Source organism: Phyllobates terribilis, unplaced genomic scaffold, assembly GCF_046119375.1.
Source record: "Phyllobates terribilis strain yellow unplaced genomic scaffold, ASM4611937v1 Scaffold_5__5_contigs__length_657084704, whole genome shotgun sequence".
Classification (NCBI taxonomy): domain Eukaryota; kingdom Metazoa; phylum Chordata; class Amphibia; order Anura; family Dendrobatidae; genus Phyllobates; species Phyllobates terribilis.
In genome coordinates this window covers 26,132,897-26,146,414 of record NW_027362765.1, presented here as the reverse complement: position 1 = coordinate 26,146,414, position 13,518 = coordinate 26,132,897, and the positions used below count along the sequence as shown (strand labels likewise).

The window sequence follows — 13,518 nt, the reverse complement described above, 5'->3', positions numbered from 1 at the left end:
TCATCGGTCAGGGTTTTATAGCTTGTTAATAGTCATACATGGTAACAATATAATTGGCTCTGTATATGTGCTGACATTTAGCATACATACGTCTCATTGGCTAAAGGTAATTCTGTCTACACCCAGCTTTTGGATTTTAGGAACCTCTCACTTTCTACTTTCGTTTCTTCCTTATGCTTTCTCTGAGTTTCTAGACAAAGACATTCCTGAGGGACCCTTTATCTTACACACACATACTGACTCAAACTCCATTCTGGTAAGCAGAAGATACACTTACTTTATCTATCCTAGCTACATTTTGACTGTTGTAACTCCTGCTTTCACACTTGTGATACTTATGACCAGTTAGTTGCCGAAGCAATAGCCATCACAGCCAGTGACTGAGAGCATGGAGGAGATGACTTGGTCAGTAATTCAACTGATGTTCCACTCCGTACGAGACAAGAGAATATTAAATCTATAAATTATATCTCCTCATAAGTTTCCCATTATTATCTCAAGCAATTGTATTATTATATGGGATTTTTTATCATATTACATTGGCCTGATCTTCACATTCAGGTCTCTATGATATTGGATCTTCTCAGTGGAGATCTTCCATATTTAGATAACTTTTTTCTAATTTCCCCATCAAGGATGGATATGGACAAGAACAAAATGGCGGAGAGGCTATTACAACTCACCCTAGAGATCCTCTTCCGGCTTACTGGAGAGGTGAGAGATTCTGATGACGTCACATTACATCATTCTTATCTATGGGAATAACAGATGGACAGAACTGGAGAGGTGAGGACTCTGGAAATGTCTGTAGCGAGATTTATTAATGTGTCTCTCCATGACCAGGATTACACAGTAGTGAAGAAGACCTCTAGTGAGCCCTGTCAGGTTCCTGTGTCTGAGGGATGGGGAAGACCCCTAAGCCCAAAAACTGGGCCTCCAACTCACCCCCTGATACATGAGGACATCAATGACCAGAAGATCCTAGAACTCATCTACAAGATGATTGAGCTGCTGACTGGAGAGGTGACACTGCTGGAAATGCTGCGACATTATACATTAACGCTATGAAGGGATTGGGGGGATGACTGTATCATTGTATGTGTCAGGTTCCTATAAGGTGTCAGGATGTCGTTGTCTATTTCTCCATGGAGGAGTGGGAGTATTTAGAAGGACACAAAGATCTGTATAAGGACGTCATGATGGAGGTTCCTCAGCCCCTCACATCACCAGGTAGTAGACAGGACTAAATACACACGGCCTATAATTATCTGTATGTAAAGAATGAATTCAGTCCCTGTATGTGTTTCCTCCAGATCAATCCAGTAAAAGGACAACACCAGAGAGATGTCCACGTCCTCTTCTTCCACAGGACTGTAAACAAGAAGATCCCAGTGTTCCTCAGGATCATCAGGTAGATGGAGAGAAGGTGTCATGAGATCTCCCCTATGATGTGTAGACGGCTATGAAGGTCTTGTGCTCAGTCTTGTTTTATCCACCAGTATTATATGTTTTATACTTGTGTAATGAGGACGGTGGAGATGGCAGTATTAGACCTGATTATAGTCTTGACTTGTCCATCTGTCTGTAACTTTTACAATATTTGTTTCAGGGTGAAGATCTGACCCACATTAATACTACAAAGACATATGTGAGGGGTGATAAGCGGTGTAAAGAGGAGATTCCTACAGATAACCGGCTAGGTTAGTAGTAACCACTAATTACATTGTCAAAGATTCTTCTCACTCATCAGCTTTCACTGCTTTTTAGGTGGTGTAGTCCGGACATATCACAATCATATGACAGCCATTCTGCCATTAGACCTCTACACGTTCCTCCACCCGAAACTTTTCAAATTACTTTTGGGCATTGAAAGCCCTTCTTCTACAGAGCTTACAATCTGGAGGATCCACCTACCCCCAGAAATTATAAGATGCTTATCTGCCCTGATCTGTAGACACCAAACCAAATGAATGTGGTACATAGAACGTAGTACGCAGTACGTAGAATGTGCTGACATGTTAGAAAATAATTCAAAGAAAAATATTATGATGCGTCTCTAAGAGAAAGCGGAGGGTAATGATGCTGTTACCTTCCTAGAATGCTGATATCTTATTGGATGAATCTACCTTCTCTTCTGTGCTGCTGAATGTGCTCATATGGTCCCTACAAGACCAGGTCCAGTCTTTGTGGCTAAACTTCGATTTTATGATCAACAACATTAAATGTGCAGTGAGGGCCAAGTGTGAATTTCTTCACAATAACAGCAGTTTAATCCTGAATTTTCAATTTCTTTTAAAACCAACTAACTTCAAAGAGGATTGTGGTAAACTATACAAAAAAAAATTACACCTGTGCCATGATATATACCTAAGCTGTGCATAGCTGTAATATACATTTATTCACGTCTGCAGGAGATGAGTTTTCATGGCTCGAGCCCTGGTTTCATGGCATCACTCTATATCATAATTTCCATTATGTTTTCGATACTAAGGAATTCAGATTACTGCACAATCTCTCCTGTAATGTGGAGCCCTAATACTTTCTCTACTCTCTTGGCCAAAACTCCTAGTAGCTCCAATGGTCCACCATAAATGAGTGCATCTCTGGTCTAGTGTTGTAGTTCTGCCCCCAAACATATTTTCTTATTGGAAATGTAACTTTATTTATTCTATGTCTCTTTTTTTTTTTTCTTTTTTTATGAGCTTATTCTTTATGATATGTTAGATTGGGCTGGGATCGGCCTACCTCACTTATATTAGTTTTTAATTCCCTGGTAGTCTTTAACCTCTTCACGACCTTTGACTTAACCATACACTATAGAAGGGAAGGTGTTCCCCCGCCCCCTCTGATGTATGGATACGTTATGGTGATCGTGCGCGGCACAGAAGTTGTGCGCCTGGAGCTCAGCTTAAGTAACAGTCGAGACACGGCTGTCACTGACAGGAGCGGTGCCCATACTGCCCATGGCTGTTTAACCCCCTAATTTCACAATCTATATCAAACAAAGCATTTGGTAGGCTAGGAAGGGGAGGGGGCTCCCTCTCCCATCCGGTCAGTGCCCCATGACATCATCGCGAGGGCCTGATCGCTGTCATGACTACCTCCGGGTCAGAGACCTACGGCAAGCCTGTTAGACCATGCCAGGAGCATGGTCTACGAGGCTTTTGTCAGAGTTGTACTGATAGGTATAATACATTGCAATGCTAGTGCTTTGCAATTAGTGATGACCGAGCGTTCTCACCACTGCTCGATACTCGATCGAGCATCGGAGTGCTCAGGCACACTCAGTACTCGATTGAGTATCGCGGTTGCTCGAGGGCCAAGATCAAGTCCCAGCCCTGCATGATTGGCCCCTGTTAGGCAGTCAATGATCATGTGGGGATTGCCCACTGTGGAGACACGAGGGTCAGTGGGTGCTCTCGTTCGCTGGTCTGGGTGGCTCATCCCACTGAGCACCTGTACTTCTTACCTGTGGACTGAATACTACTCAGACAACCCAGTGTGAGGGTAACACTTTATTGGATCACCAACAATCAATAACAAATAGTACAGTCCCAGCAAATACACAATATTATGCAAATGACAGTGTCACCCTTCCGCTGGCTTGCCAGGGATTAGAACATATGCGACTTCGGGGCATGCAGGGACAACTACCCCAACCAGTAGTACCCTGCTTTTGGCGGGCACCCACAGAGAGGAGGTAGTGGGAAGCTGACCGAATACAGTGAGGTATGTGACCAGGTTCCCTGATTGTTCCCACCTGGGTTCTCCAAACGTCTTTGTCGGTTCAGTGATGGGCAGTGGTGCATATCTGTATTCCACCAGTTGGAGCCATGGTTCCTCGTCTGATGTCCTGTAGAGTCTCATTGGAGGGGGACAGAGGTCCCTTTTATACCTACAGCTGTCATTCAGGACATTCCCCCATAGGATTGGGGGGGGGGGTAATCCCTCATTTGTTCTATTGTTCAATTAACCTGCATATTTGTCCTCTTGTAAACTGCAGGGGCTGGTACTATATGTAATCATCAGGCATTCAACAAATTAGCAAACGTCAATTTTTCAATTTAACCTTCGTATTAGCTACCATGCTGCCATTGGAGGACTAAGTGGTTAGCACTGCAGCCTTGCAGCACTGTGGTCCTGGGTTCCAATTCCACCAAGGACAGCATCTGCAAGGAGTTTGTATGTTCTCCCCTTGTTTGCTTGGGTTTCCTTCAGGTGCTTCGGTTTCCTCCCACACTCCAAAATTATACTGATAGGGAATTTAGACTGGGAGCCCCAATGGGGTCAATGCTGATAATGTTTGTAAAGCGCTATATAAATGAGTAAAATAAATAAACAAGATAAATAATAGACTAGTAAACCGCAGGGGCTGATATAATACCTAATTAGCAGGCATTCCACAGATTAACATGCAACATGTGTAAGCGTACAAGCTCATATGAACAATGGCTCATGTCCAATGACCTACTGAACAATAAGTCTGGCATAATTTAAGAATAAACCCGTTATACACAGTAATGCCGCAGCCATGTTTGTTACTGGCATCACTGTGATTGGCCAGCCGTTTCGCATCATGGGATCTTATTTAAGACCAAGTGACGTGTTGCTCGGCACATTGTGTTCAGGAAGCAGTTCAGGGAGAGTTGTTATAGGAGGGAGAGCGTAGTTTAGAGCATGTTATATAGTCAGAGTTTAATACGATTGCTATTGCTCCTGCAGCATTAAAACAACAGTCCTTGTCCGGGCTAAATATTTCCCTCCCTTTTTGTAGTAAAATTGATTTTACCTTCATTGAGTGGAGGGATAGTTTTAGATTAGAGCTCTGCAGTGCACAGCTGATGCAATGAAATTACGTCATCATGTCAGCTGTTTCACACGCTGATTGGTGGAAGAAGGGGCCGGAGGCCTCTCCTTCACCCATGCAGTCAGCGCAGATGGAGACAGACAGCGGGCGGGCGGGCAGGGGAGTGCACGGTGCGGCCAATGTTTATTTTTAGCCCCTCTGCTGTCTCGGTCCACGGGCCAGACGGGAACAGCCAGAAGGTTGGATGCCCGGATCTGGATTACTTTGTTACTTAGCTCAGATCTGGATTAGAGACATCTAGGCAGGGTTTGATACTGCTGTTGCACTATTAAAACAACAGTTCTTGTCAGGGCTAAATATTTTCTTTTCCCTATTAATACCGCAAAGTTTGCAGGCATATAAATATATACCAAATTTAAAATGCGCAAGGCGTGCGGTAAGGGACGAGGAAGTGGACATTCTGCTGATGGTGCACGCCGAGACGGTGGAACAGGTAATAAACATGCTCATCCACAAGACCTAGCTTCCCGTTACACTTTGCAGGGGGGCGCGGGACACCACCCTAGAAGCCAGAACAGTGCGAACAGGTGGTTGGTTTTATGCCAGATAATGATTCCAGTCTGTTTCCCAACACCACCCTGTCTTCCACACGATCAAATCTTACTAGCCAAGAGTCTGGACCACATAATCCTCACACTGATCTTCCTTCTTCCTACCATGTCGAGTCCCAGGAGACAAGTGATCCCATACTCGGACACTCCAAGGAGCTCTTTACATTTCCATTTATTGATTCTGGCCTCTCACCCTGCATGGTTCAAGAGTCACGCGTCCAGTGGTCGTTTGTACTCCTTTTTACCCTCACACCTTCTCAATTTGGTTGTATTGGAATCCTCGTTTTTAATGGATTAAATAAAACGAATATTTTTTATCGTGGAAGCTGGATCCCTCTTTAATTACAAATTTTTCAAGAGGGATATGAGGAGATGGTGGGTAGTGATGCACAAATATTTGAGCAGCCATGGTCAAAAGAAGACAATGGTGAGGAACGGCAATTAGTGTCTCAAGAGTTAGATGATGAGACACAGTTGACAACAAGTGATGTTAATAAGTCAGGAGGACCAGAGTGCGGAAATAGAAGATGAGGTAGTGCACAATGAAGTCACTGATCCCACCTCCTTTGTGCTACATGCTTGCCAATTCCCTGTTCAGGATGTTGACGCGGATGTCTCCTTCCCTGCACCTGTCGTTGCACATTCACAAGCTCCATCATCAACCACGTCCAATTTGTTGTCCCAGCGCAGCGTTCAGGTCTTAGAAAATTGCACAACTGCTTGGCCTGGAAATTTTGCCATTTCAGTCGTGGACACCGAGGGTTTCTGCAACCTCATTGTGGTGGCATTCCATCGATACTTGGTCCCAAGCCTCCACTTTTTTTCCCGGTGTGCCGTCCCCGCCTTACACCATCACATGCTACAGACGCCGAGGATTGTAGGCCCTAGTTCCATCAGTTTTTCCTCCACCTCCTACACCAGTTCCTGCACCCCCACCTCATCCTCCGTCTCCAAATTGTCACCTGTGAGCACATCGTCGATATCACTCACAAGCTAGAGGCACTGCAACACTGTGTCTGTGAAGCGGCAACAAGCTCTGCTGAAACTAATTTGATGACAAACAGCACACAGTTGTTGAAAGGTATAACAGACCAGTTAGATCTGTCGCTCTTGCCGCTGAACTACAACCAGGCATGGTCATGTGTGATAACCGCCATAACCTGGTGGCGGCTTTGAAACTTGGCAACCTCGCACACGTACCATGCCTGGCCTATGAGATCAACTTAGTGGTTCAGCGGTTTCTGAAAATCTACCCAGATTTTCCTGAGCTACATGTGAAGGTATGCCACATATGCGTCCATTTTCACAAGTTAGCTACAGCTGCCGCTGGTCTGGCAGTGCTGCAGTAGCGCTTTCAAGTGACAGCTCACCGACTGGTGAGCGACATGACCACGTGATGGAGCTCCACATTGCATATGTTGGCAAGTGAGCAGCAGAGGGCACTAGTTGAATACCAGCTACAACATGCCCTTCGGTATTCCGGTCAGCCTCCGCACATTACAACCAACGAGTGGATGTCTGTGAGATTCTACAAAACTTTGAGGAATCAACCAAGATGGTGAGTGTTGGTGACGCCATAATCGGAATAGCCATCCCGTTTCTGTGTCTACTCAAATGTTCGCTGCTCACAATTAAAGTGGAAGCTTTGCATGTGTGCCAGGTGGAGATGGAGAAAGAAAGTACATGATGATACCGTTTTTTTCAGTGTGGATGTGCTGAAGAGGAGGGGAAGATGGAGAGTTGTCCTCCTGGTGGGGATAGGAGAGTCTTGCCTTTTGGGAGTCTGGCTCACATGGCTAACTATATCCTACTGCCTTTCCCTTGACCCTCGCGTTATACACATTTTGGGCAACACTGATTACTTGTTGTTCACGCTTCTCGACCCACGCTACAAAGAGAACTTTCCATCTCCATTTCCACGCTGCAAGGGAGACACACCGCAGTTCCAACGGAGGCAGGGGAACACTATCAAAGGTCAGGGACAGTTTCATTAGACCATCCCAGTGCCCAGGCCCTAAAATATGGGGTAGTCTGACAAGGAGGGAAAAGTTTTTGAAGTGGGTGAAGGGGAGTACCTAGCCAACCAGACCAATGTCCTCTGTGATTCCTCTGTGCTGTACAACTATTGGGTAACCAAGCTGGACACATGGTATGAACTGTCCCTCTACACCTTGGCGGTGCTGGCCTGCCCTGCCGCTAGCGTTTTGTCAGAATGGGTTTTTAGTGCCACTGATAATAGGCGCATCCGCCTGTCAACTGAAAATGGTGACAGGCTGACTTTTATCAAAATGAACAAGGCCTGGTTTGGCACAGACTTCTCAAGCCCATTGGATGACAGAATTGGAACATAAAGCCAATTAAATGTTTTTTTACTGGTGTATTCCTATGCACCCCATTCCACCCAAAAAACGGTATACAGTTCATGGTTTCTTCTTTTTCTTGTTCTCCTGCCCCACCATATCTCTCAAAATCTTTATAGGGTCATCCTGCGGACCTCAATCAAAATTTTTGCAAGGTCATCATGTGGCCCTCATTTGAAACTTTTACAGGGTCATTCTGTGGCCCTCACTCAAAATTTACTTGGATTGGCCCAGACTTTTCAACCCACCGTATGACAGCAGCAGAACATAAAGCCAATTCAAATGTAGGGTCATCCTGCAGCCCTCACTCAAAATCTTTGTAGGGTCATGAGGCCGCCCTCACTCAAAATCTTTATAAGGTCATCATGCGTTCCTCACTCAGGATCTTTATAGGGTCATTATGAGGTGCTCTCTCCAAATTTTTACAGTGTCATTATGGGGTACTCTCCAAATTTTTAGTGGGTCATCATGCGGCACTCGTTCAAAATGTTTGTCTTCCAGGGTGTATTGCAATCCCTCCTAATTATTGGCAGCCCTTGCACTTTGTGCACAGGCTTTACCAGTCTAGGAGGTCCACTCCTTAACCCCTTAACGACTTTGGGTTTTTCAATTTTTGTGCTTTCGTTTTTTACTCCACTTCTTCCCAGAGCCATAACTTTTATTTTTCAGTCAATATGGCCATGTGAGGGCTTGCTTTTTTGTGGGATGAGTTGTACTTTTGAATGTCTACATTGGTTTTACCATATCATGTACTGAAAAATGGGAAAAAGATTCCAAGTGCGGTGAAATTGCAAAAAAAGTTTAATTCCACTGTTGTTTTTTTTTTTTTGTTACCATGTTCATTATATGGTAAAACTGACCTGCCATTATGATTCTCCAGGTCATTAAGAGTTCATAGATACCAAACATGTATAGATTCTTTTTTATTTAAGTAGTGAAAAAAAAATCTAAAGTCTCCATTTTTCGGAATCTGCGGCTGGGTGAGGGCTTATTTTTTGCACACCGAGCTGCCGTTTTTATTGATACAATTTTGGGATAGATACAATATTTTCATCACCTGTTATTGCATTTTATTGCAATGTTGCAGCGACCAAAAAAAAGTAGTTTTGGCGTTTGGACTTTTTCTCTCGTTAAGCCGTTTACCGATCCAATTAATTCTTTTTATACATTGATTGGGCAATTCTGAAGACGGCGATGCCAATATGTGTACATTTGATTTTTTTTTATTGTTTTATTTTGAATGGGGCAAAAGGGGTGTGATTTGAACTTTTTATATATATTTTTTTAATATTTTTAAAAACTTTTTTTTTTTTTACACTTCACTTGCTTCAGTAGTCTCCATGGGAGACTAGAAGCTGCAATTGTCTGATCGCTTGTGAACAGATGTGCGAGCATCAGATTTCCTGTGTGTAGCAGAAATGCCCACTTGCTATGAGTGCCGACCACTGGATGGCGCTCATAGCATCCCGGCAATGACAACCGCAGGGGTCTCCTGCAGATCCCAGGTTGTTATGCCAACCCATCGGCGACCAGCGGTCGTGTGACAAGGGCGCCAATTGGCGGGACTTATGACGTCCTTCCGCCGCGGCCATGTTAAATGTCGCTGTCAGAGATTGACAGCGACATTTAGCTACTTAACCGCAGCGAGTGGATCGCGATTCTACCCGTGGCTGTTAGGGGCACATGACATCTGTACAGATTAGCTGTCTTGTGCCTGGTAACATGCGGGCTCAGCATCTGAGCCAGCATGGAGTGCAGGGATTCCATCTAGGACGTATGAGTACGCCCTAGGTGGTAAAGGGGTTAAAAATGGGAAAAAAAATGTTTTCTGATGCCCTCCTCTACTTGTCTTCTGGGTGTATTGCAGTCCCTCCTTCTAATTTTTGGAAGCCCTTGCACTTAGCGTATAGGCTTTATGAGTCTGAGTTCCACTACCTAACAATTTTAACAGAATGTGTATGAGGCTCTCCTTTATGTCTAATACAGAGTGTATTGGAGTCCCTCTTCCTTCTAATTATTGGCAGTTCTTGCATTGTCCGCATAGGCTTTGTGAGTTTCAGAGTCCTTCCTTCATAAATGAAACGGGGTGTGTCTGACCATGTCACACACCACATGACCAGATAAGGTAGTAAAATGTTAAAATTATATTTACTGGTGACTACCGGTGGGTGTAGTTTTATTTCCCCCTCTACTATGTCATCTATTGTAGTCATAGGTGACGGCAAAATATGGTGAGAGATGGCCTGGCTATTAAGGGGTGAAGGAGGTGTTTATTTTTTAATTTTGCCTTCTATCCAAGTCATTATAGAGGAAAAAAATTATTCTAAGATTTTTCCCTGTAAAATCCATATTATCTTTGGTTTTGGATGTTTTATTGTCAGTCTGTAAAAGTGGAGTAATACTCTGACAACATTGTTCCCAGCAGCGACCTGGGAGTCAGAGATATATCCAGCCGTCTTCCCCATGTCAGTCCCATTCCATTAGAGTGCTGTTTCCATCCATTTCAGTGATTTTCCTGCCCCCCCCCCAGGCCTCCTGTTAGGGTCTTTCATAAAAATGCTTGCGTTCCCATTGACTTCGATTATACTCTTTACTCAGGTCGAGTCCGTCCAACTTGCTCGATTTGAGTACCGAAAATAAACAGAAATAAACATAAAAAGGACACATTTTTGTATCGCTGCGTTTGGAACGACCCAACCTGTAGAACTGTCACATTAGTTAACCCCTTCAAAGAACAATGTAAAAAAAATATGGAAAAAAATATGCTTTTTCATCATACTGCGGAACAAAAAATGGAATAAAATGCTGTCGAAAATTCGAATAGAAATTAAAATGGTGTTGTTGAAAATGTAATCTTGTCCCGTAAAAAGCAAGCCACCAAACAGCTCCATCGGCTGAGAAAAACCGTAGCTCTCAGAATACAGCGATTAAAAAAGCAATTCTTTTTTCCATAAAATAGTTTTTGTGTAAAAGCAGCAAAACATGAAAAAAATTATATAAATGTGGTATCGCTGTAATCGTACTGACCCGAAGAATAACATTGCCTTATCAATTTTACCACACGATTAATGGCATGAAAAGAAACAATAAAACAACTCCTGAACTGCTGGTTTTTGTTCATTCTGCCTCCCGAAAATCAGAATAGAAAGTGATCAAAAAATGTTATGTGCCTGAAAATGATACCAATAAAAACATTAACTCGTCCCGCAAAAAGCAAGGCCTGACATGACGGCAGAAATATATAAAAATTAAAGCTCTCAAAATATGGTGATGCAAAAACTTGTTTTTGAAAAAAAGCGTCTTTTAGTGTGTGACAGCAGCCAAACCTAAAACAAGGATATAAATCTAGTATCGCTGTAATCGCGACCCGAAGAATAAAGTCGTCGTATCACTTATACCGCAGGAAGAACGGCTTAAAAAATAAATAAAATCAATTCTTCCGCTATTGATTTGTTCATTCTGCCTCCCAAAGATTGCAGCAAGGCTCGGCTCACATTTATCCTGCTGAGCGCTTGCATCAGGGTTTCCCTATAAATCTCTGAAATACATGATTCAGACAGAAACCCCAGCAGAAATTCCCTATAATGAGGTAGATGGAGGCACTGTGGTCGCCATCTGGCCTATGATCCAGCGGTGTCTGCGGGCATAAAAGTGCGGTCGGTCACAGTTTTGTGCATCTCTTGGGGAAAAAAAGGACACCGCTGAAGAGAGGCCAGACGGAGTCCAGAGTAACTCTGCTGTCTCATTATTGTGAATGGATCCCTCTGGGGCTTCATCTGAATCACATCATTCAGAGATATACATGGGAAACCCCGATGTAAGTGCAGCATAAAGCACAAGATAAATGTGATCCAAAATGTTATGTAAAATTTTCCCAATAAAAGCTTCAACTCAATCCACAAAAAATACAAGCCCCGACTTGGGTCCATCATCTGTCAATAGAAATATAGGGGACTTCCATGTTACCGGTAGGAAGAAGCAGAAGCACTATGTTGAGAAGCACTATGGCTCCTTGCCCCAAAAAGAAATCTAGCGGATTCTGGCGTCCCAAATCCAAATGCCCCCCTTCCTTTTGAGTCCTGATGTACCTTAACCACATTCAGAATCCACATGTTTGGCATTTCTGTGGCAATGAGCCCTCTTAATTTAGGTGATGCGTGTCTCCAGAAGCACAAGATGGGCACAATGAATGTGCACTACAACATAATAGGCACTGCAATATATGGGCACTACAACGTATTGGGCATTACAATGGCAGATTTGCAATTTTCACTCAGCAACATCCACTGCTGCTTGTTTCTGGAAAAAACCTATGCAGTCAAATCGTCACTACACGTGTAGATAAATACCGATAGGGATATAATTTCCAAAATGGTGTCATTTGAGGGGGGATTTTGCTCTTCTGTCTTTCTCCTGCTTTCCGTGAGTCAAATATCGCTCTGTCCGTCCCGAATCTCGCCATTTGGCTAAGCAGTACTGTACAGCTACAAATGTGCCATTGCGATGTTCAGCAGAAATTGTGAGACAAATTATAATGAAATTTTTACCCATTTTCCATAGTGAAAATGTATAATCTGGGGCTAAAACTAAATTTTTGTGGTTAAAAATGTAATTATTTTTTCTTTACTGCCCAATGGTATAAAATTCTGTGACCCACCTGTGGTGTCAATATGATCACTGCATCCTTAGATGAATTAACAGAGAGCTGCAGTTTGTAAAATAGGGTCACTTATGGGGGGTTATTCTGTTCTGGCACCTCAGGGGCTCTGCCAATGTGACATGGTACCCTCAAACCATTCCAACAAAATCTGAACTCCAATATGGCGCTTCTTAACTTCTGAGCTTTCCACTGTGTCTCAAAATTAGTTTTCAACCACATATGAGGTATTGGAGTACTCCAGGAGAAATTGCGTAACAAATTGTACTGTTCATTGTCTCCTATTATCCCTTTTGAAAATTGTAAACTGGGGCCAAAACAACATTTTAGTGGAAAAAAATGGCAATTTTCCGATGACTCAGCCCAATGTTGTACAATTCTGTGATTCGCCAGAGGGTTAAACATGCTCAATACACCCATAGATGAATTCCAAAATAGGGCCACTTGTCGTGGTTTCTGTGCCTCCTCTTCCTCCTCCTCAGTGCCCACCTCCTCATTATTACCCAATCCGCAATGAGCAGATGAGATGAGGCTGGGCTAGGTAGAATCGATCTGTCTTATGTCTTCCTCCATCTCTACCTGGTCCGCATGCATAACTTCATGTTTAATTGTGAGCAGTGACTGTTTAAGTAGGCACAGAAACGGGATCGTTGAGCTGACTAAGGCATCGTCACCGCTCACTATCTTTGTGGAGTCCTCACAGTCTTGCCCACTCTTCAGTTATGTGCAGAGGCTGACCAGAATACCGACAGGTGTGTTGTAGCTGGTACTTAACAACTGGCCTTTGCTGCTCAGAAAGCCTTGCCAGCATGTGCAGTGTGGAGTTCCAGTGTGTGGGCACGTCACACTCCAGTCAGTGAGCTGACACTTGCATGCACTGATGCTGTACTGCCAGAGCGGTGGCAGCTGCAGCCGACTTGGAAATGGGCGCTGACGCGGCATACCTTGATCAGAAGCTCTTGCAAATCTGGGTATGTTTTCAGAAAACGCTGAACTACCAAGTTGAGTACATGTGCCAAGTATAGTACATGTGTGAGCTTGCCAAGCTTCATAGCCACCAGGTTATGCCCATTATCACACACG

General features: G+C 43.7%; 1 protein-coding gene across 1 annotated transcript in view; it reads left to right on the top strand.

The window, feature by feature from the left end:
• LOC141271773 (uncharacterized) overlaps positions 1-13,518 on the top strand; it is a 39,912-nt gene that overhangs the window by 14,919 nt on the left and 11,475 nt on the right. The window contains exons 2-6 of the mRNA XM_073681896.1: positions 636-714; positions 844-1,023; positions 1,107-1,230; positions 1,314-1,411; positions 1,610-1,700. Coding sequence (XP_073537997.1) covers positions 636-714; positions 844-1,023; positions 1,107-1,230; positions 1,314-1,411; positions 1,610-1,700 — 572 coding nt within the window. The remainder of the gene's footprint in view (positions 1-635; positions 715-843; positions 1,024-1,106; positions 1,231-1,313; positions 1,412-1,609; positions 1,701-13,518) is intronic.